This window comes from Ambystoma mexicanum, chromosome 8 (genome assembly GCF_040938575.1).
Source record: "Ambystoma mexicanum isolate Mex_15411 chromosome 8, UKY_AmexF1_1, whole genome shotgun sequence".
Taxonomy (NCBI): Eukaryota; Metazoa; Chordata; class Amphibia; order Caudata; family Ambystomatidae; genus Ambystoma; species Ambystoma mexicanum.
The window spans coordinates 1,258,332,829-1,258,356,755 of record NC_090929.1 but is presented as its reverse complement, the minus strand read 5'-3'; the positions used below and the strand labels follow the sequence as shown (position 1 = coordinate 1,258,356,755).

Sequence of the window (23,927 nt, the reverse complement as noted above, 5' to 3'; positions counted from 1 at the left end):
CATGTATCGAGGTAAAACAATAATGCAACCAGAACTTTTTCTCTCACTAGAGTAGAATGCTCAGAGTATAAAATGGAAAGGTTCACTATAACATTAATGCAGGATCAAAGTTACATTCTAACCCCATGATCAACAACAGCTAGGGGAAAGAACACCTCATAACAAGTGACAAAGATGTCTAATTAAAATAGCACGAACATGATGTCACTGTGCATAAGGAAAAAAGAAGAAATTAATACCTTGAATGCCAGAAGATGCAGACCCCACCTGTCCCCCCATCCCAAAATACAATACAAACGCAAAATGTTGCCCCTGGCCCCAATTTAGGCATAGCGTTAGAAAGGCTGTAGTTTGCATTGCCTAAGAACAGTATGGGTAACTCAAAGAAGAAAGTAAATAAAACAGAATTCGAACTGCTGAATTTAGGAAAAGCTGTGATTCAGAGAAGGAGAGATCAGAGGACCAACCAATGGCATAACATGGCGCAAAACAGCAAGGGAGAAAAGGCAGATCTCAGAGGTACAATTTTTAAAAAAATACTGCTCGATATTGGACTCAAAGGCCAGTTCTAAAATAAGAACAGTGTGCGAGTGATTTTGTTGAATACAATTACCATTTGTAACTGGCGCTACATATCGCATAAGGAACAAGTTACTTACCTGTAACTGTTGTTCTCCAGCATGGGTCTGGCATGGATTCACATGCTCATGAATATTCCCCGTCGTCAGGCTGGGAATCCTCGGTAAAGAAAAAATCATTTTCAGTTTTGTTTCTGAACTGTCTTTCTACTAATAACCAATCACTGGTCTCTGGGTCATATTGCCCCCAGCCAATGACTGCCCTCTACCTAAGCCCCTCCTCTGGCAGCCATCTTCAGATTTGGTAGCACGTAAAGTGGCAGTAGGACCAAGAGAAGAACCGCAGAGGGGTAGGCGGGAGGGTTCGCATGCGAATCCATGCCAGACCCATGCTGGAGAACAACAGTTACAAGTAAGTAACTTGTTCCTTCTCCAGCATGGGGTCTGGCATGGATTCACATGCTCATGAATATAAGAATACAGAGCAGTACACACATGCACAACCACGGGAGGTGGCAAAAGGCTCAACATTAAGCATTACATAAACTCAACATTAAGCAACTCTCACCTCCTCACCAGGCCCACCTTAGGCGAACAGGTTGCGCAGCACTACTTGGCTGACTCTGGACTCCTCCTGGAGTCCCGGTCGACGCAGTAGAATCTCGTGAAGGTGTGAGTCGACCTCCACGTAGCAGGCCTGCAGATGTCCAGCAGGGGCACACCAGACAAGAACGCCGTAGTAGCAGCGATTGCTCTGGTCGAATGGGCTCTCGGACAGCCGGGCAACGGTCGGTTGGCCAACTGACAGTGCATGATGCAGCCGGAGAGCCATCTGGAAATGGAACCCTTCGAGAGAGCCTTCCCTTGGTTCACAGGTCCAAAGTTCACAAATAGCTGTGATGTCTTCCGAAAACTCTTCGTACGGTCCACGTAGAACTTAAGCGCTCTAGCTACATCCAGAGAGTGCAAAGTCCTCTCGGCCGGGACGAAGGTGATGGAAAGAAAACTGGCAACACCAAGGGCTCGTTCAGAAGTCCGAAGGCACCTTGGGCATGAAAGAGGGGTGCGTCCTCAGCACCACCCTCGTATCATGAAAAGTCAAGTATGGAGGCTTGCAGGATAGGGCCTGAAGCTCTCCCACGCGTCGTGCGGAGGTGATGGCCACAAGGAACGCTGTCTTCCACGACAGGAACTTCAACGGAGCCGGATGCAAAGGCTCGAATGGCGGTCCCATGAGCCTGGTCAGCACCACGTTGAGCTCCCACACCAGGTCTGGAGCCTTCACCGGCAGGAACGATTGGAACAGTCCCTTCATAAATTCCTTCACCAGTCGATGAGACCACAAGGACGGCCGTCCTGTAGTTCTGGTGTATCGGGAGATCGCTGCCAGATGTATCTTGATGGAAGCGTGAGCTAGTCCAGCCTTGGCCAGTGACAGTAGGTATGGTAGCACTTGAGGTGCCGTAATCCGTAGAGAGTTAATCTTCTGTGCACGGCACCAGACAGAGAACCTCTTCCACTTATGTCCATAGCACTTGAGAGTTGAGAATGCCCTGGCCTTTGCAAGAACCTCTCTGCAGTCTGCCGGGATATCGTACCCTCCAAACTCTATTGCTGCAGGAGCCAGGCCTGCAAGTTCAGCGACTCCGGGTTGTGATGAAGAATGGCGCCTCCTTCGCTGGTCTGGAGAGAAGATCCGCGTCCGTCGGCAGCTTGACTGGTCGGGACGTTGACAAGTCCAGAAGGTCCAGGAACCAGATCTGTCTCGGCCACGCCGGTGCGATGAGGATCATCCTGCACTGGGAACTCTTGAGTTGGTTGATGAGACGGAGCAGCAACGGCAACGGAGGGAACACGTACAGGAACAGGCCGTCCGAGGGGAACGAGACAGCATCGCCCATGCTCCTCGGCTGGGGAAACCTGCTGATGAACCTCTGGCACTTGGATTTCGTCGCTGTCACAAACAGGTCGATCTGGGGTTTGCCCCAACGTCGGAAAAGCCGATCCACCTGATCCTGACGTAACTCCCACTCGTGGCACGAGTGTAGCTCCCTGCTGAGTGAGTCGGCTATGGTGTTTTTTATTCCTGCCAGGTGGAAGGGAACCAGAAACATCCCCTGGGCGACGGCGTAGTGCCACAGATCCTGGGCCTCCTTGGACAGGGCTGAGGATCTGGTGCCTCCCTGCTTCCGGATGTAGAAGATCGTGGTGGTGTTGTCGGTGAAAATCCTCACCACCTTGCCCTTGAGGGACGGGAGGAACGATCTGAGTGCCCAGAACACGGCCCGGAGCTCCAGGATGTTGATGTGAAGAGACTTCTCCTTCGGTAGCCAAAGGCCTCTTGCGTGGAGATCTCCGGTGTGAGCACCCCATCCCTCCAGGGAGGCGTCCGTAGTCACAGTCTCCTGATATGCCGGGTTCTGAAAGTCCGTGCCTGCCGTGAGGTGCGCACGGGTGCCCCACCACTGAATCGCCCAATGGAAGACCTCGTTGAGTGGGATCCTGTCTTCGAAGCTGCCCGCTGCCTGCCTCCAGCGGGCGTCGAGGAACTCTTGTAGCGGACGCATCCGTAGTCTGCAAAGGCGCACTAGGTAGATGCATGAGGACATCATCCCGAGGAGGGACTTGATGGACCTCACCCTGGCCATGTCCGTGGCTAGCAGGCACTGCACCTTGGATCAGGGCCCTCACCACCTTAGGTGCGTCCTGGGCCTTCACCTTGGGGGGAGGGTCACCGCCTCGCTCCCCCTCGGCTCCCTTCGAGATCGACCGGGGCCTCTCCAGAAGCTTACCCGAGTTCTCATATTTCCTCTTCCCCGAACCAGAGCGTTGGCTCGTGGTTGATGGTGCCGGAGAAGGCGCGCCCTGCCTGGCAGCCGAAGAGCCCGACCGTTTGGCGCTCCCGGTGCCCGCGGACTCGCGGTGCTTAGCCTTCTGTTGGGCCCCTGTCGCCGGGGCACCCTCACAGGACTTAGAAGACCGCTCTGACCTTTTCTTCTTCTCACCTGCTGGGCCCTTCTCCAGCCAGCTGGCGAGGCAGGTACAACGATCCCTCATGGTCCGTTCCGATAGGTACTTGTAGAACGCACAGTCCTTCTCCACGTGCGTCTTGTCCTCATGAAGGCAGTAGAGACATCTAGAATGCTCGTCCTCCTTGAAAACATTCTGTAACCCGCATCCAGGGCAGTTCCTAAACAGCTTGGATCTGGGCGTCGAGCTTCCCTTGTCCTGGGCCAAGTCCAAGGTAGGCCTCAGATCTTCTGGAATCCTCCAAGAAGCGTAACTCGACGAAAACTTCACCCTTGAGGGGCGTAGAAAATCCCGAAACGGGTCCCCGTTGATCGGAATTAGAACGGTGGAGCTTGAGGCTCGCTTTAACCGAAAAAAGAGAAAATCTCTTTGAAAAAAATGTGAGAACGCAGTAAAAGCTCGAGAGCTATAGCACAAGGACTCACAACACTTGAAAGTGCAGTAAAAATCTGAAGATGGCTGGCAGAGGAGGGGCTTAGGTAGAGGGCAGTCATTGGCTGGGGGCAGTGTGACCCAGAGACCAGTGATTGGTTATTAGTAGAAAGACAGTTCAGAAATGAAACTGAGACTGATTTTTTCTTTACTGAGGATTCCCAGCCTGACGACGGGGAATATTCATGAGCATGTGAATCTATGCCAGACCCCATGCTGGAGAAAATACCTGTTTCAAGTTCTTCATTTTCTTGGTCAAGTCAGTGGGAAGACTTGCGAATCTCCTCACTCTACAGAATGGCTTTTCCTTGGTTTTTACATTTCTGGATTCCCACCAAAAATCTTTGGGGAAACAAAATCTTGGTGCAATAGAAATGTCTCTGTCCAACAAAAGTCCCTGTATTTCGTACCACTCACTTCTAGAGATCCCTTATCGGGATAGTTTTCACTTCAGTCTCTCGCTAATTTAAATATGCACACACTCCCCTCCACCCACCAATTTCTTGGTTCCTAAGCCTGCAGATTCAGATCCGTCAGCTTCCCATCCTTATCTCCTCAGTCACCCCTTTGTCTGCGCTAAAGGAGGCCCTGTTTGTACCTAAAGGTTAGGCGTGGGAAGGGGAAGCAGCTATGGCTGGGCGAAATTAAGGGTTTCCCCCAAGTTTCCACTAAAAGACAATCATCTGAGCTTTTCAACAGGCTGGGTCAGGATGCCGACTTTAACTCCCTACCTTCTGGTCCCGACTCTAGTCCCCAACAATCCATCCTCATCTACCTCCTCAATGAGTCAGAGCGGTCTCTCCTGCACCTCCTATTCTCTCCCTATCTCTTTTCCAATTGTTGATGCACCAACACATGCTCCTACCACTACCTATTCTCCTGTCACAACCCGTACCCTTTTCCCAGGTTCCAAGTGCAATCCACCACCCCCATTGCTTCTTGGTTCTTTTGCTTCAACCTCCCCCTGGTTTCTTTCTTTACTCCTCGGGTCCCATCTCACCCCCTTTTCCCATCTTCTTTTCATTCCAGTCTAGTGCTTTCCCTGCACCTCCTTAAGTTTCTGCCATAGTCTCATTTCTTCACCCTTCCGAGGGGCACACTTTTTGGGCTCAGAAATTGCCCCTACCTAGTGCCTCTACCACCTCAGTATTCTTGGGACTGATGTGCCCTTTCCTTCCAAATTCTCCTCCTCTCCTGCCAAGATATCATCTCTGACCACCTCGCTCTATTCCTCCCCTACTCCTTTAGTACCCCGAATCACCTCCCCTCCTTTCTGACTTTAATATCACCAACAACCACCCCTTAACTCATTCCTTTACTAGTATTTCACCTCTCCACATCCTCACCAGGCCTAGAAGCCTGCCTTCCCTTCACTGATCTCCCTCCTTAACATCTTTATTTTTCAACACTTCAAGCTTCCGCTCCTGTTCTATGCCCACCGCTCTCCAGCCTTTCCCCCTGTTCTAGCTTCTTCTCTTCTCTCTGCCAGCACTTTTTATGGCTCCTCCTTTGTGTCCAAACCCCACTCCAGAGCTCCACCACTCCCTCTGATGGCTGTGCATGGATCTCACTCCTACATGGCATTTGGGACGCTTGTCTATGCCCTGAATGGACAGAGGGGGGTCATATGATTGTTCAGTGCATGAGTGGCTAGCAGGCCCTGAAGATCTGAGTCCTGGGGGGGGGGAAGTGCTTAAATAGGGAAAACAACATCTTGGTTCCATTCTGAAATTGACTTGCCAGTGGAAAATCTGCAAAAGCTGCTCTTGCTCTCTGCATGTTTCTCAAAGCTTCTGCACTTTCGGAGCCTGAAGTGGTTGACTCCCGTCGATCCCAGGTAAGCAGGTTATGGGGTTTCCCTTAAGGGTTGGGGCGAGTGAAGAATCACTTCTCTTGCCTATGGCTCAGTGAAGATATATGTCCCATTGATTTCAATGAGGGGAGGAGCTGCAGGGGTCTCGTTCCCCATCGTGCCCGCAGCTGTGAGGGAAACAAGCATTGCTCCCTCCGGCCGGGTCTCTTCTCCATGTGGGGGAAAAGGTCATTCTCTGGATCTCCTGTGGCTGTTTGGTTGAAGGATGTGCATCCTTCTGCCCCTCCGGTGATAAATTGGAGAAGGGGACATGTTCCCCATCAACATACTCTTTGTAGGGTAGAGAGCACTCCTGTGGGAATCCCACAGTCTTCCTCATCACTTTCATTACCTCAAATCTGTAACTGTGCTCCCATAGTTTGGTCTGGCGTGGAGAATATTGATAATAAGAGATTGTTTATCTTTGTAGACATCGTAAACTGGCTCCACACACCCTTGGCCTAAACAATATTCTACCATCTCAGTCCTGACCTCTGGCATATAGGGCATATCTGGGAGTCAGATTCCTGGAATATAGGGTTTTCCAAAATGGTTTTGGTGTCCTGGTGTGGGAATGTCATCTCCAGCTGCACGTGAAGTCACCTTATCATTCATAAAGATCAGGTGACTGAAGTTTTAAATGCAATATAGGGCAAACCCTCCATCTAGAAAAACAACTAAGAGACTGAAGTGCGCAATAGAAAATATTTAATAGAGAAGGAATTTATATTGTGAGGGGGCGCTGTGGAGCCCAGCCAAGATAGCGATGGCTAACAGAGGTTCTGTAGATATGGGAGAGGAACCATGTCAAATTGTGGGGATCCTAATTGGAGGGGGAACGTGGAGACCATGGTTTTTAACCCTCAATAATGGGCTGATCCCACACTTCATTGCTCAGACTGACCAAAATGCAGCTTATGATGGGAACAAGCTTGTAGGTAAACCGTCACTAGCCTACAGCACCCAGAATGTACTAAAATGGTGCTCTGTGCAGGAAAAACAACACAATGATACTTCAGGAATGGTGCAGCTCTTGGAGCACAGGCACTAAGGCTGCCCAGAAAGCCCTTGGCCTGTGGGGGGGCTCCCCAGAGACTACATGTAGAATGCTGGCGTGTGCTCACAGTGAGCCACTGGGAGACTGGATGCCCTATGTGATAAGACCAAGCAATGACACATGTGACACCTGATAATCTGGTACAAAAGGAAGACTTCATCTAATGGTCTGTGAGGGAAGGGGTTGTGCCAAATGCCTATAGGAACAAGGGAAATAACTGCAAATAATACAGATATTTCTAAAACAAACTAAACCAAGGATTGGGGCAACGCAAAGTTGGGTTTTCCCCATCAATACAGCACCTCGAATGACTAGTATCCAAATCAAAGTTCTTAACCTACTCTTAAGTGCCCTTGTCCCTGCAAAATACACCATAATCAACAAAATACTTTCCCACAAGAAACTCTACACTCCACCCACCGGAAGCCCTGCGATCGAGCCCTCTTGCTATCTAGACCGGATTGAGCTCCCGAAACTTGCTCAACACCAGTCAGATCTCCTGAATGCTGAAATCACAGAGACTGAAATACAGGAGGCGCTCGCACAGCTTCAACCCGGGAAAACTCTGGGCCCCAACGGCTTCCCCACAGAAACTTGGAAATGCCTCAGTGGCACACTACCGGCCCATTTGCACTGCATGTTCCTACGCAGTAAAGAACAAGGGGCACTCCCCCCGGACCTCAGAAGGGCGTGCATAATTGTCATACATAAAACTGGAAAACCCCCGGAGGAATGCGCTTCCTACCGGCCAATCTCATTGATCAACGGAGAAGCCAAGGACCTTGCCAGAGCGCTCGCTAATTGACTCTTGAAGGTGATTGAGACTCTCGTCCACCCAGACCAATGTGGTTTCATGCCCAACAATCCACCCGCGTGAACTTACGCAGAATTCAAATCGCCCTGAGTAGAGCCGCAGAAATACCGGCTCCGCTGGCCCTCCTGGCAGTGGACTTTGAGAAGGATTTTGACTCTGTAAACTGGGATGCCTTATGGGAAATCATGGCTCGAATGAACCGCAGGCAAACATTCATAACATGGGTCAAACTCCTTTACACATCCCCAGAGGCCAGGGTGAGGTTGAACGGCAGATCCTCCACCTCTAAGCCGAGGCACTAGGCAGGGATGCCCATTGTCCCTACTCCTCTTCCTCCTTGCCATCGAGCCACTAGCAATAGAACTCAGAGCAAACAATAACTGGTCCGGATTCACCTGGCCGGGGGAAGTGAGATCGACTTTCGGTCTATGCGGACGACCTCCTGGTATATCATAGCAACCCGAGGACCTCATGCCAGACCGTCTCCCTTATCCTTAGGGAATACCAAAGCTTTGCGGGCCTAACGGTGAATGAGACCAAAACCATTTACTTCCTGATCCAGGGCAGCGAGTCGGCGATCCCAGAGACCTGCCCGTATCATGTCTGTATCAGAGACTTTAAATATCTGGTCATACGGCTCGACCCGACATTAGAAAGGTTCCGCCAACTCAACATTCAGCCCGTAATAGAGCGGTTTAATAGAGATGTCTCCCACTGGCAATCCCTCCCCCTGTCTCTACTAGGAAGGGCCGCACTATTCAAGATGAGGACCCTCCCCAGACTCCTGTATGTTCTCCAAAACGTCCCGCTCATCATCCCCCGAGAAACTTTCACACTCGATAGGAATCTTCGCACACTGCTTTGGGGAGGGAAACAACCCAGAATTGCCCTTAACACGCTCCAGAGATCGGTATGGGAGGGAGGCATCGACCTGCCCTGCATACGCATGTATTACCTGGCGGCACAGATTGGGGTGGTAAAGGAATGGTTACATGCAGATCCCACATTACCACATATCCGCATTGAAATTGAGACCATGTCCCCAATACCCCCACTGCAGACCCTGTATGCCACCCACAACCAACTCCCAGCGTTACCAAAAATAACGCACCATATCCACCGAGCCTGGCAGGACGCACATAAACTGGTAGGTTGGAAGGCCAGGCTGACGCTATCCCAACCCATATGACAGAATGCGCACCTCCCGGAAATAGTAAAAATGGGCTCTTTTGAACAGTGGGGCGCAAAGGGTATAAATATGCTAGCACAGGTGATCCAGGGGGGCCACCTCCTAAACTTTGAGACCATGCAACAGCAATTCAGCTTGGCACCCATGGATCAATTCCGGCATGCGCAGCTGGCCCATGCCATCCGATCCGCACCCAGTTCCCTGACAACAATTATACGCCCATGCGCTCCCATCGAGACCAATGTCCTTCCGCAACGGATTCCCTCCAAGGTCACCTCTACCCTCTATCAGGCCCTCAACTCCTTCGGAGCCTCACAACTAGATAAGCTCAAAGAAATATGGGAAAGGGACCTAGGTGAACTGGAACCTGAAGATTGGATAGATGCACTAATGTCCTCTAGAGAAATTGGGATAGAAGCCAGACTCAGACTCATACAACTGAGAATCCTCCACCACTCCTATTATTCGCGCACTGACATGGCTAGATGGGGGGGATCCGAGGATGAGATGTGCACTAGATGTAAAACTGAGCCGGCTATCTTCTACCATATGATATGGGACTGTCAAGTGTTACAAGTCTTCTGGGGGGACTGTATCAGCACAATCTCCACCGTCCTGGCGACGCCAATTCCTAAAGATCCTAAAATGACACTCCTGGGCATCTGGGGAGAGGTGACTTGACAAAATATGAAAATATATTCTTGGCGGTTGCTCTGAGGGCGAGCAAGAGACTCATTGCGGCCAACTGGGGCTCCGCAGACCCACTGTGCCTGAACCGATGGAACAATGAGCTGGACAGATGTGCAGCCTCTGAGTGCCGGATCTATAATGCGAGGGGTTGTCCCCGTAAATTTGAAAATATATGGGGTAAATTGCTGATGCTCATTGAAATCCACCCGCTCCCATCTCCCCCCCTCATCCCCCCGTTTTTTTCTGGGATCTGCGTGTAACCATTCGTTTACCACCCCAATCTGTGCCGCCAGATAATACCTGTGTATGCAGGGCAGGTCGATGCCTCCCTCCCATACCGATTCTTGAGCGTGTAAAGGGCAATACTGGGTTGTTTCCCACCCCAAAGACTGGGAGGAAGAATACTTGGAGGAGGAAGAAGAAGGCCACAAAGCGCCAAAGAAAAAGAGGAAAGAGGAGACAGAGGAGGATGGTGCAGGAGATGATGATTTTGATCCTGAAGCCCTAATCCACCCAAGGTTTTCCGAATGGGAGCCGCCAAAAAGAATAGCGGCCTACTTAAGAAAGCACCCGAGGGAGCCCCTGGCAAAGGAGGCTAGGAGTAAAATGAGGGTGGAATGTCCTAGACCTCACCTCCCAGAGGGTGCAGCAGATACACCCGAGATCGATGACAAAATGATCAGCAGGTACACTAAGGACGTGAGGAAAGGTCTAGATATGTCCTGGCGTTCATGCCAGGACACAATGCTGGACATGACAGGGCCCCTCACTAAGATTTTACAGATTGGCGAAGAGGCCAGAGAAAAGGGGGAGCCAGTGGACCCGACGATCCTGATCGGGTGGGCCCAAAGGGCAATATGTATGTTGGGCAACGCCAACCACGCTATCACCATGGAGAGAAGGAGGTCTCTGCTGGTAAAGATAGACCCAAAGCTAAGTGAGCTAGCTTCTTCGGAGTCAGTGTTGACCGTGAAGGGAAAACCCTTTGAAGATTCCTTCATTAAAGAGTTAACTAAGTTCGCTAACTCCTATGCGGCGCTGGACAAGGCACAGGCCTCTCTCAAGAGAGTATTTTGGAGACACATTTTTGGACGGGCCAGCAGAGGCAGGGGTCGCTCGGCTAGCCGATTCCACAGATCCTAACCAGGACAGAACGCAGTGGCGAGATCAGGAGGAAACCCCCTTCTTCCCATCGAGGGGCAGAGGAAGGGGCAGAAGCTGACGACATGGAGAGCGTCACCAAAACAACTCAGGTGAGAGTGAACAACCCACACTTAATTACACCAGCAGTAAGGGGGAAGAATAGCAGAGTTTATACAAAATTGGCTCACTATATCGGGCCTACTTGGATAATAGAAACCGTGCAAGGTTTTCACATAGACCTTCTAGAGACACCTCATCAGAAGAACCAGCCAAGGGGTTTAAAACTAAACAGGGAAGACAAATTATTGCTGGAAGAAGAGCTGAGACGGCTAGAAAGCAAAAAGGCCATAAGACTTGTAACAGATTACTCAAAGAGATATATAAGCAATATGTTTCTCGTGAAAGGGAAAAACAAGGTAAGACCAATTATAAACTTGAAAGGTTTAAACAAATACGTGGTGTACAGGCACTTCAAGATGGAAGGGATACACCTGTTAAGAGATACCTTAATTCAAGGGCACCAATGTTGACAAAATTCTGAATTTTTACAAATATAATACGAATTGTGAAACTGTTCGCTCAAAACAACATACCATAGATCAATAGAGCCAAATTATCCCAATCTATGGCCGACGGCAGGGGAAGCTGAAACTAAAGTAGGACTAACGGGTTGCCGTGGCAACAGTATACATACTCTAAACCACAAACGTAGTGAACTCCTAGTAGGATGCGACGCGTGACGCTGGAACCGTGATTTTGCAGGTAAACCCTAACGTTGTGGAAGACCACCCATTCCTATTCCCAATCGTATTAAGATCTGCATTTAAGACCAGGCAGTCGTAGCGAGCCGCAGTTATCTTGGTACACAAAACTACATGCGCACAGAACTGCTGCTAGAGAGTCAAATGCAACATATGTATAGTGAAGAGGCGGTCTGAACCAGCCGCTGAATCTTCAATATGACAAACTTCGATAGGAGCCTAACTGCTTTAACACAATGCAGCACGCTGGATACAATTAAATACAAATGAAATTAACGACTGGGAAATATTTTAATTTTGGATTAAATTTGGAATTTTTAAATTAAGCAAATGCACGTGTCGCATAGTTTTAACTCCTGAAATGACATAATGACATTTCGGGAGTGTAAAAAGGAGAAACTAACCCATTACCCAAATTACATCTTTTTACCTTTACAAGTACGAACATCGTCTAAGAGTCTGATGGGACTTCGGCTTTCATATGCTGAAAATACGTTATTAGAGAGTTGTTGAACACCAAGAGATAGGTAAGCTTTATTTTGAGAATATTTACATTTAATCACATTAGCAGACAAATGGAACTTTTGAAGGAAAATGACGCTAACCCCCTTTTTTATGTTTTTTTCTCTTCTATTTTTTTTGTTTTTTTCAAACCCTTTTTTCTCTCTCTGAAAATACTTACCATTATGTATGTTTCAACCGTACAACTGGTCGTCATAATGGTATGTGATAATTTTAATTTATATGATGGACATTTGTGATGCTAAACATGTTTTACTTTGCATTATGATAATTGTTGGGAACCATCCCTTTGAAAAATATGTTTTCTTTTGCACTCTTTTATAATACTTTTTTTTTTTTAACTTCTTTTTATTGTTTTACAACATGATAAAAAAGGAAAAGAACAGACAAAAGAAAACGCATTCCCCAACTCCCCCTTCCCTCTCCCTCCCCCCTTCCTCCCTCCCTCAAAGGCCGCTGCAGTATGTTCATATTCCGTCGCCTCCTCAGGCGTGGCTCCAACAGTTGTCGCATTTACGGCAGAGGGACCAGTCCCTCTGCCGCCTCCCTCCTCTCACTGGGAGTGTCCCCTACTCTCGTCTGTGCATATATATGTTGGCCTTCCCAAGCAGGATTTGCACTGTTCAGTGTCTGCGCAGGCCTCGGCCTGGCCTTCCTCTCCTCAGTTCTTCCTTTCTCCAAATTATGTGGTGCCCTCCGGCGTGGGCGGGCCAACGTCTTCGTTACCGGAGCTGCCCGGGTCGCTCGTGCCATCCCCGCTTCTGTTGCCGAGCAGGTCTTGTACTAAAGAGTTCCATGCCAATAATCTGGCCCCATTGTTACTCTCCCCCCTTTGTGTGGTTCTCGTCCAGACTGCCGTCTCTGCTATTGTCCATTTTTGTAGGACGGCCAACCAGCCCTCCTTCGAGGGGCCTTCGCTCTTGTTCCATGCCATCGCTATGCGGCGCTTCGCCAATATTGTCATTAAATCTTTCTTTTTTGTTACATGTGACATCTGCCGGTGCCCCCTTGGGAACAGGCCCAATAAGTATGATGCTGGCGATCCCGTTGGCATGTGCATGTCTGCTGTTAACGCCTTTTCTTTCACCATGTTCCAGAAGTCTGTTATCTGCGGGCACGACCAGAACATGTGCACCATGTCGGCCTGTTCAACTCCGCAACGCGGGCAGCACCGGGCCTGTCTATCTCCCATCCTCGACATTCTCTTGGGAGTTAGGTATGCTCTATGCACTATGTACAGTTGCAGCTGCCTGAACCTGGCGTTTCTGGAGACCCTTTTCGTGTACCAGAGGACTTTGTTCCATTCCTCTTCCTCAAAGGGTTGTTGAAGTTCTTCTTCCCATTTCGTTCGTGCTTTCAGTGTCTTTTTGTTAGTGAATCCCAGCAATTGCTCGTAGAGTCTGGATATGGTGTGTCCCCCTTCGGAAACGTCATACCATGCGTCCAGTGCTCCGTCAGCGTCCTCGGGCTCTGACATGGTGTCCCACCTTTTCTGTATCGCGCAGACTAGGCTATTATGCAGGATAAATTGGCCCTTGTGCATATCCTGTTCGTCTACCAGAGTTTGAAATTCGACCCATTGTCCATCTCGCCACAGGTCCCCTATTTGGGTTACTCCTTTGTCTTCCCATTGTGTTCTGTACGTGGCCAGACTGGCCACTCGAGTGTCTACTAGCCCGGCTAGTGGAATATGCCTTGAGTAGGGGTCTCGTACTCCTTGTGATTTCCAGGCTCTTTTCCATAGTGTGATGCCCAGCTGGATTATGTTGGGGAAAGTCTTTGGCTTGGGCGGCCTTTATCCATAAGAGTTCTCTCAAGTAGTATCTCCGGAGTGTTGGCCCAAAAAGTATTGCGTCAATGGAGAGCTCTTCCCCCAGCCATCGCACTACAAATTGGAGTTGTGCTGCCAAGTAGTAATACTCAAACTCTGGGAGTTTGATGCCCCCCCACTCGTAGCTCCTTTGTAGTGTGTTTAGTGCCACCCTGTTTCTCCCCTCTCCCCACAGGAAGGTTCTCGCCATGGTGTGTAGGTGTCTAAAGAAGGACTTTGGTATGTTGTATGGGATGTTTGTGAAGTAATATAGAAGTCGGGGTAGAACCGTCATTTTTAGCAGTGCCGCCCGGCCTATCATGCCCAACGGTAAGGTCTGCCAGAATTTCATGGCGTTTTCGATTTTGTTTAGGGCTGCTTGCGTGTTACCTGCATGTGTTTCCGTGGTGTCGTGGTAAATGTCTACTCCCAGGTATTTAAAGGTGTTCGGGGTCCATGTGATACCGAGGTGCGGCAATTGATCTGCCGGTATTGCGCATAGGCCTGCTAGGGGAAATAGTGAGGATTTTTCTCTGTTGACCACTATTCCGGATAACCTACCAAATGCGCTCAGCGCCTCCAGCAAGTCCTGCAGGTGGGTGCGTGGGTTTTGTATATAGAGGAGTATATCATCCGCATATATGGATATCTGGTGTGTTTCCCCATCTATCTCTATGCCCGTGTCCTTGTAATCTGTTCTTAGGAATGCTGCGAACGGCTCCAGAGCCAGAATATATAACATTGGAGAAAGGGGGCATCCCTGTTTTGTGCCTCGCTCTATGCCCCATTCCTTGGAAACCTGCCTACCCGTCTTGACCCTCGCTCTCGGGTCTTTGTATAGTAGTTCTATCCATCGTACGAACCCCTGTCCTATCCCATAGTGAGCGAGCGTTCCCAGGAGCCAGTCCCATCCTACCGAATTGAATGCTTTGATTGCATCCAGTGAGGCTACAGCGCTCTCTCCTCCCTCTTGGTTTGTCCTTTCTATGACATAATGGAGTCTGTGTAGATTCCAGTTCGTGTTTCGTCCTGGTACATACCCTGTCTGATCTGTATGGATCAGGGTGGGTAGCACTCTTTTAAGGCGGTTAGCTAATGTCGCCGTCAGGATCTTGGAGTCCTGATTTATCAGGGAGATCGGTCTATAGGAGCCGCATTCGAGAGGTGGCTTTCCTGGTTTAAGGATCGGTACTATTATAGATTCTGACATGCTACCCGGAAGTCTTCCTTTCTCGTATGCCTCCTCTAGTGTTTCCAGCAATCTCGGGGCTAAATCGTTTTTGTATTGTTTATAAAATTCGCCCGGCAACCCGTCTGGCCCCGGAGATTTCCCTGTCGGCAGCTGGGTGATCACTTCCGTTAGTTCCTCTACGGTGAGAGGGGCATCTAACATTCGGGCCTGTTCCTCCGTCAATTGTGGGAGGCTGATTTCTGCGAGGGCTTCCTCTAGGTCCCCCTCTTCCGCTTCCTGGACCCTGGAGTATAAGACCTCGTAAAATTGCGAGAACACCTCATTTATGCCTTCCTGGGATCTTATTACCTCTCCCTGTCTATTTTGGATTGCACTGAGCGGTTCCCGCTTAGTTTCTTGTTTGGTTAGCCAGGCCAGGAGTCTGCTGGGCTTGTCCCCTTCGGCGTGTAATTTCTGTATATATTTCCCATAGTCAAGACGCCCTAGTCTCTCCCAGGTCTCCACGCACTGCTGTCGCAGGGTGGTGAGGTTCCCCCGTTCCGCTCCCCTCACCCCCGCCTGCCCTTCGGCCTTCTCGATTTCCCCTTCCAGCTCATCTAGTTGCGCTAGGGTTTCTCGCCTAAGACCTCCCGTCTTCCCCATCGCCTCGCCCCTGACCACCACCTTAAAGGCCTCCCATACCGTACTCGTGCTTCCCACACTACCCGCATTATGCTGGAAATAATCGTCTATTACGTTCTGGATGTATTCTTGGAAACCTCCGTCTAATAATGCCTCTGCCCTCAATCTCCACATGGGTATGGGGGCTCTCCTGTGTGTGTGCTCCCATGTGATTCGCAGGGGGGCGTGGTCAGATAGGGTTCGCGCGTGTATATGTGCCTCAGTAACTTCCCCCAGTGTCTCCTTGCCCGTGAAAAGATAATCTATCCGTGTAAATGTCTTATGTGGGGCACTATAGTGCGTGTATCCCCTCTCTTCCCCATGTACCTTCCTCCAGATGTCTTCAAGCTCGAGTTGGTCTAGCATCTGTCGTAGTGCTCTCGCTGGTGGCGCCGCTCTCTTGTGCTTATTGTCCGACCTGTCTAGCCGGGGATCCAGTGTGCAGTTGTGATCGCCCGCCCAGATCATCGTTGCATTCCTGTACGGGGCCAGCCGGGGAGGGAGTGTCTTGAAGAAGGCCGTTGCGTCATGGTTGGGGGCATAGGTGTTCACCAGGCATATTTCCCGATTCTCCAGCATCCCATGGACCAGCAGAACCCTGCCATCCGCGTCTTTTTCTTGGTTGATGAGCTGGAATGGGATTCCAGGAGCGACCCAGGTCATTACTCCCCTTGCGTAATTGGAGTATGTTGCGCTATACATCTGGCCCCCCCATTTTTTCTCTATCTTAGTTTGTTTTGCGGCCGTTAGGTGTGTCTCCTGCAACATTGCAATGTGGGTCCTTGTTTTGTTCAACCAGGTGTATATCCTCAGCCTCTTGACATATGCGTTCATCCCTCTGACGTTCCATGTGACAATCCTCAGGTCATCTCGGTCCTTGTGAAGACTCGCGCAAGCGGCCTGTTTCTTCCCATGGGCCTGCTCAGTGTCTTACCCTCTCGGTTTGCTCCTGCCAGGGATTTGTTCCCCTTCCTCTGCCTGTTGAATTTTAAATAGTCCGTTCGTCCGCCTTGGCGGGTCGGTTCTCCTGCTGTTCGCTGTATTTCGTTGTTGACAGTCTTACTTAGTACTTCCCACCAGCTCTTTGCTCGTGGGTACTGCTCCCTGTGTCTGTCGTCCATGCTGATTCTTTGTGTGCGACAACTGTTATTTCTCCTTCTGATTTTCTTTTTTCCTTGCAGGCTTAGCCTTATCCCTCCAACTGCTATAACTATTAACCAAAAAAACAACAACAAACGCCCAGCCTCCCTCCCCCTGCTCGGGCCCCACCGCTCTCCAGGTGCCGTCCTCCTCTCCTCGGGCCAACCCGTCGCGGCGTAGCGTCTCAAAACTGACACTATAAACATTGTCTTAACTGGGGTTCCGCTATGGGTCTTGGCGGTTCCACTTCCCTGAGTTTTGTGCTCCCCTTGCAATTCTCTTTACCTTGGGCTTTTCAACTTGGAGGCTGTCGGTCGCTCTATTTCGATATTTCAATGTCTCACGGCAGGGTGTCTCAACTGTCTTGTTGCCGTGGCATTGGATACACACATCGTGCCCAGCTTCACTCTCAGTTTCGCTGGGGGGGGGGTTTCTGTTTCGCTCGCCTCCCTCCGCCAACTGCGGAATCCCCTGTTGGTCCATCCACTCCAGGGCGTCCGCCGTTGTCTCGAAGATCTGCGTCCTCCCGTTATGTAGTACTTTAAGTTTGGCTGGGTACAGCAGCATGAATTTCACCCCTGCCGCTCGAAGGCGCTCTTTGGTCTGCCAGAACTGGGCTCTCTGTCTTTGCACGAGAGCCGTATAGTCTGGATACATCGTTATCTTGGCCCCATTTCTTGTTATGTTCCCTCCTTCCCTCGAGAAAGTCAGGATTTTTTCCCTATCCTTGAAATTCATAATCTTTGCAATCATTGGTCTTGGTGGTGCTCCTGGGCGCGGTTTCCTGGCTAGCGCCCGATGTGCCCTCTCCACTGCGAAGCCCTGGGACAGGGTCTCAGAGAATCTCCTGATCCAAGAAGTAGGAGCTATGTAATTCGTGGGGTCTCTGCCCTCTTCCCCCTCCGGCAGCCCTACTATGCGTACGTTGTTGCGCCGGGCCCTGCTTTCTGCGTCTTCCGCTCTTCGTTCTAGTACATTGATTCTCTCTATTGCTTCTGACATTTGTGTCCGCGAGGTGGTTACGTCCACTGAGTTACTGTGCACTTGCTGTTCTACTGTCGTCATCCTCTCAGCCAGGTTCCTCGTATCTTGTCTGAGGAGTCCTACATCCACCATCACCGAATCCAGCTTGCCTTCTATTGACGTTTTTAGCGCTCCTATGGCCTCCAGTATGCTGCTTTCCACTTGCCTGATCTCTCCTTGCGTGGCATATGGCTCTGGCGTGCCTTTCTCATCCACCTCGGGCTGTTGGTCATCGCTCTTGCGGGCAAATGTCTCCATGACCGTCTGTCTCCCCTTGCCGCTCTTTGACCTGTCTGGCATGTTGACGCCTGTTCGCCTCAGCGGTTTCAGCTCAATCCTCGCGCTCACTCCCGCACTTCCTGCGTGTGTTGGCCTTTGAGGAGCCTCTTTCCTCTTTATTCGCACACCCACCGTGTCTCTTTGCGGTATCGTCCTCCCGCACACCCGTGGGTGCGTGCGGTCTATATTACCGTGGGGCGGCTCTTCCCCTAGTCACTGTCCTGGTGTCATGGCGGGTGGTCAGTTGTGCCAGCTCATTTGTGGCTCGTAGCTTCTATCAAGGTGCCGCCACGAGACTGGGCCGGAGACTGCGTCTGTGTGTATCTCCTCCAGTTCACTTCCTCGTCGCTATGCTGATGGCCGCCTCTCGTCCCTGTGCCGTCCCGGTGTCGTCCTGGTTCGGCCGTTGCTGTTGCACACCTCCGCGTTAGCGGGGAAGGGCCCTTCTTCGGTCCGGCCTGTGGGCCGCCTCTCTCTTCTCACGGCGCCTCCGCCCGCTCCAGCGCCTGCTGTGGATGGCTCCTCGCGCCTATGCCGCTCGGGAGGTACTCTGGTTCTGCCTGAGCTGGGTGTTGGTCGGCCGTATCTCCCGGCACCGCCCTTCACCACCGGTCCTTCCCCGTGTCGCAGGACGCGGGTCGCGGTCTCAGTGTTGCGCGCCCGCCATTTTGTTGGTGGTACCGCGCGTCTCTCCCTCTCCGCTTACACTCTTCCAGCCTCCGATTTTTCTCGAGTCTTCTCCCGTATGTGCCCTGAGCCTTCCGATGCCTTTTCCTGGCGTTTGTTCGGTCTTCCGAGGTTTATTTTCGCCTTTTTTTCAGGATCATTGGCCGGATCGAGTGGGAGCCTCTCAGAGTTAGCTCACGCTTGCATGGCCGCCAAGCCACGCCCCACTCTTTTATAATAATTATTAAAATTATGTTCATATATTTTTGTTTAACTGGGACAGTAACCTGTGGAGAGAATATTGCCCAGATTTGAAAAAGGCACACTAAGAGTGCCAAAACATGTGTCATCAATATGGGCTATATATATAAAAAAGAATAAAAAAACATGCAGAATAATGCAAGAAGAAGCGAATTTATATGATTCTTGATTATTATTTCAAGTGGCGCAGTAATAGATGTGTGCAGAACTTTTTTCTTAATTCAAGGGGATTGGCTAGCCAGAATAGATTTAAAGGATGCATATCCAACCATACCCATAGCAGAGGAACATTGCAGATTCCTAAGGTTCATCTGGGGAGAATCGATATGGGAGCTTCGATGTCTGCCCTTCAGCCTGGCATCCGCACCATGGTGTTTCACCAAGATGATGAACCCATAGTGATGCACCTCAGGAGTCAGGGAATAAGACTCAAATATATCTAGACAATATATGTATGATGTGTCAGGAGAAAGAAACACTACCAGTACAGGTGCAGATGACAATAACATTGTTAGAAGACCTGGGGTTCCTAATAAATTGGGAAAAATCCAAAATAGTACCAGACAGTCAATAGAATTTCTGGGGTTCATAGTGGACTCTATTCAGGGATCTCTCAGTCTACCCATTCCCAAGGTGAACGATATCAAAAAGCAGCTAAGACACACTCTAGCGAAGGGAGAACTGTCACTGAGGGACATTGCAAGGTTAGTGGGCCGCCTAGCATCATCAATCCAAGCAATATTTCCAAGACCACTACAATACAGGGCACTCCAGAGGTTAAAGATCAGACACCTCAGGAGGGGCGCTTTTTAATGTTTCCATGAGGAAAGAGTTGGAATGGTGGCTACACCATATGGATGCATGGAACGGGAGGGACATATTTGGCTCATCCCCGGACCTGGTTATCTAATTTGATGCCAGCAGATGGGGCTGGGGAGCCCAATGCAGGAACCTGTCGACAAGGGGCAGGTGGTCGGATCAGGAGACGACTCTCCATATCAACTGGCTGGAGTTCCTAGCAGGGTCCTTCGCAGTGAAATGCTGGACTCAAGAGAGGGCACAATGTTGTGTCCTGCTAAAGATGGACAATGTCTCGGCAGTCAGGTACATAAACAGACTGGGCGGGACAAGATTCAAACTACTGGCAAAAGATTTCTGGGAACTCTTTCTTCAGAGGCAAGTGTCCGTGACGGCAGAGCACCTGCCAGGCCATCAGAACGAGGTGGCCGATTGCAACTCCAGATACCTCAAGGATGCCAGCGATTGGAAGCTGGATGAGGAAGTGTTTCAAGGTCTAATGACTCGATGGGGACCATACCAGGTCGACTTATTTGCATCGAGACTAAACAAACAGTTACCCCAGTTCTTCAGTTGGACACCGGACCCAGAGGCAGAAGCGACAGATGCCTTCCTACAGTCATGGGGCCACCAAACAAACTGCGCGTTCCCTCCTTTCTCTATGATAACGAGGACGCTAGCCCAGGTGAGGCGCCAGAAAGCATCCCTAGTACTAGTTACGCCGGACTGGAGGTGGCAAGTGTGGTTTCTCAGTCTACTGGAATTATCACACCACAACCCAGTGGCGCTACCCAATGACGAATTCATTGTTCGAGACCCCAAGGATCTCAGCCATCCACTATTGAGGTCAGGAAGACTCAATTTAATTCCATAGGCAATTTCAGGAGATCTTGGGTTAGGCCAGGACTATCGAATGAGGCTGAAAACATCATTAGCGAATCCTGGGCCCCAGGAACACACAGGGCTTATAAACCTGCATGGGCTAGATGGAGTAGCTGGTGTTTGGAGTGGAATATTCATCCCGATGGAACGGATATAGTATACGTAGCCAATTTCTTAGCACAGTTGGCAGCCCAGGGGAAGACATACAGAACTATTAACACGGACAGGTCCGCGATATTGGCAGGACACCCTAGGATTGAAGGCATAGCGATAGGTGAACATCCCTTGATCTGTAGATTAGTAAAAAAAAATGACTAGAAGTCCTAGTGAAAAATACACTCAATAGTGGGATGTAGACACAGCTTTGAGATTATTTCTATGATGGCCAGATAATCAGGATTTATCCAGGAGAGCTATTTCAGGCAAACTAACCATGCTACTATGTCTTTTAGCTTGTAAGAGATCATCAGCCGTTAGAGCACTAGAAATCAACAGGAAGTGTATATCACATAATGGAGTGACCTTTCTCATAACGAGAAGGACCAAGACAGGTTTGAGATCCATATCTTACAAATCTTTTCCAGGACAACCAAAATTATGCCCGGTCAGATGCTTAGCAGCATATGAGGATATGACAAGGGAAGTAAGACACCCAGGAGTATTTCAATTACTGATAGCAATTTGTAAACCCTTTAAGGCCATAACACCGGCTACCATAGCCAGATGGCTTAGATGGGTAATGGAACAGGCAGGCATTGATTTAGTCAAATATGGCGCTCACTCAGCTAGAGGAGTGATGGCTACCAAGGCATTCAACATAGGGGCCAGAGTAAAGGACATTATGAGGTCAGCAGATTCGTCGAATTAATCGACTTTGAAAACTTTCTATTTTAAACCAACGGATAGTGTGGCATGGTTAGTGGCGAGTAAGCTTTGATCAAGCGTAATCGGAGCCTACGGTCTTGACAAAGAATTCAGATTTTCAACACATTGGTTCCAGAAAGTCATAATTCTATTAAAGACTTTCTGGAACAAATGTGTTGAAAATGTGAATTATGAACAGTTTACATAAGTATGTTTATTTTTTGCAGTTTTGAGTTTAGTATGGGAGGACTATAATCTACCTACATGTTACAACTTATATTAATGATCATTTTTAATGGGTTTCAATTAAATTGCTTGAAATATGTTGTGCAATACCAAAAGTTTCATATTAGTGTTTTTTCCAACCAAAGAGATTCTACATTGATCATATGTATTAACTGGAAAACCTATTGCATCGTAGTAAGCAAGATAACAAATATAACAGGTGAGATCCATGTGGCCAAGTATTATAAGGAATAGTATACCCACTGCAATATGAACAAAGGATATTGCAAGTCACCTCAGAGTTCTGTGATGTTTTAAAATAACTCAGTGAAAAATATCACTGAAGGCATGAGAAGGTTAGGAGCAAGGAAATGAGATGTTATGAAGGGTTAACATGATGCAAAGAAAGGATACCCATGAAGTTGGTTCGAGATAAAAGCTGAATGGAGACCAGATTATGGGAGTAGAGAAGCAGTCTGCCATGCAATATGCAGTGGTGGCTCTGGCAGTCAAAACACGTGTTCAAGAGTTAAACAAAATCATTAAACCGCATCACAATAAAATACATCTGTTCACAGCAGGTGAAAAGCCACTCATTTCGAATTTGTTGCACAAGGTTTGTGGTCACATTACTTATTGACAGTACCTTCATCAATGTCAGGAGGCAGCCCCCCAACAAACACCTTCCTAGAATAGCGCTCGACTCTTTCACCATTCTGGCAGCGCGTTGGAGAGCTCAATCCTGATGATAAGGACTGGTCTCCATGACTGTCATCCAAGAAACCATCTTCAAACGGAAAGAGTGAAGACCGACCTGGAATACATTTCACAGTCAAGGTGGTTAAAATACACTTCATATAAAACACTCAATGTAACTTGCAGTGACATTTTCACATTGTTATGCCAAGTCTACACTTTTCACCCTAGCAGAGTAAACACATACCAGTCTAAAGTCGATGGGGCTCGTATTCATGGCTATGGTAAAATGGCCTGAATGTAATTTACAAGCTGAGATAACCCTACAAAAGTACCTCCCCTGTAATGGCATTTTCTGAACTGAGATGGGGGATGGAAGATAAAGACAGCTCTGCACAGAAAATGCGGCAGCATCTCTTGCTCATCTAATTTTATTAAAGCCACAGAGGCATGAATTCCTACTGATGTATGTGTTTAAATCCATAGGGATTCATTGAAAACCTAGCCGTCATTCATGTGCATGGCGGCCAGCATTACAGATTCTTTTCAGTTATGGTGTAAAAGGTTTAGGGAATTCCGGCCCTCCCGGATTCCCATGCCTATTTTACACCTCCTAACTATACAAAATAACTGCAAGAAGACCACGGAGACACAAGGGCGGGATGTATGCAAATGTTGCTATAGCCCGACAGGCAAAAAGGTATTTTTAAAGTAGGTTACTTTTTTAAAATTTTACGATGCATTTTATTTATTTTGCTGGCTGGCAGGGTGACAGGGGTCACTTAAGAACTACCCAGATATTACACTGGCGTTATCCTGAAAGTCTGACAAACAAAATAATTGCTATCTTAATAAAAATATAATTCTTTGACATTTGCTGACTGACTGGATGCTTATTATGGAAAAAAGAACAAACACATTCCGAATGCCAAAATAGGTTGACTATTGTTTCGGAGACATATTTATCTTTTCTAAAGTCTCATCTCCAGAGCTTACTTTATTCACAATGGTGGCAAACTCACCATCCTAGCAAAATGACATCACATAATAGTCACAAACAGCACAACAATACAGAACGTCTGTAAAATGACAAAGGTCCTTCTAGAGTTAAAAGATGAAACAGTTTGCTGTGTCCTTTAAAGTGTTTCAGAATAATCTAGAATTTGAGGACAGCAGTAAACTAATGCCATAATGTTTAATACAGGTTTCAGTGATCATTCTTCCACAGTGGATGAATACACAGTGGTATATGAGCTACACCTATTGTCTATCGAGCCAAACATTTTGACAAAACAGGTGTATAGAAATATTGCCACTCATATGAAAAGGCTTACCAGCATTCAGGGACTTGGTTATAAGTCTT

The 23,927-nt window shown here is 48.8% G+C and overlaps 1 protein-coding gene across 4 annotated transcripts in view; it reads right to left on the bottom strand.

The window, feature by feature from the left end:
• The window catches only part of CPEB3 (cytoplasmic polyadenylation element binding protein 3), a 1,717,782-nt gene that overhangs the window by 854,343 nt on the left and 839,512 nt on the right, over positions 1–23,927 (bottom strand). For all 4 annotated transcript variants that reach the window (XM_069611374.1, XM_069611377.1, XM_069611376.1 and 1 more), the window contains exon 6: positions 22,515–22,682. In XM_069611374.1, coding sequence (XP_069467475.1) covers positions 22,515–22,682 — 168 coding nt within the window. The remainder of the gene's footprint in view (positions 1–22,514; positions 22,683–23,927) is intronic.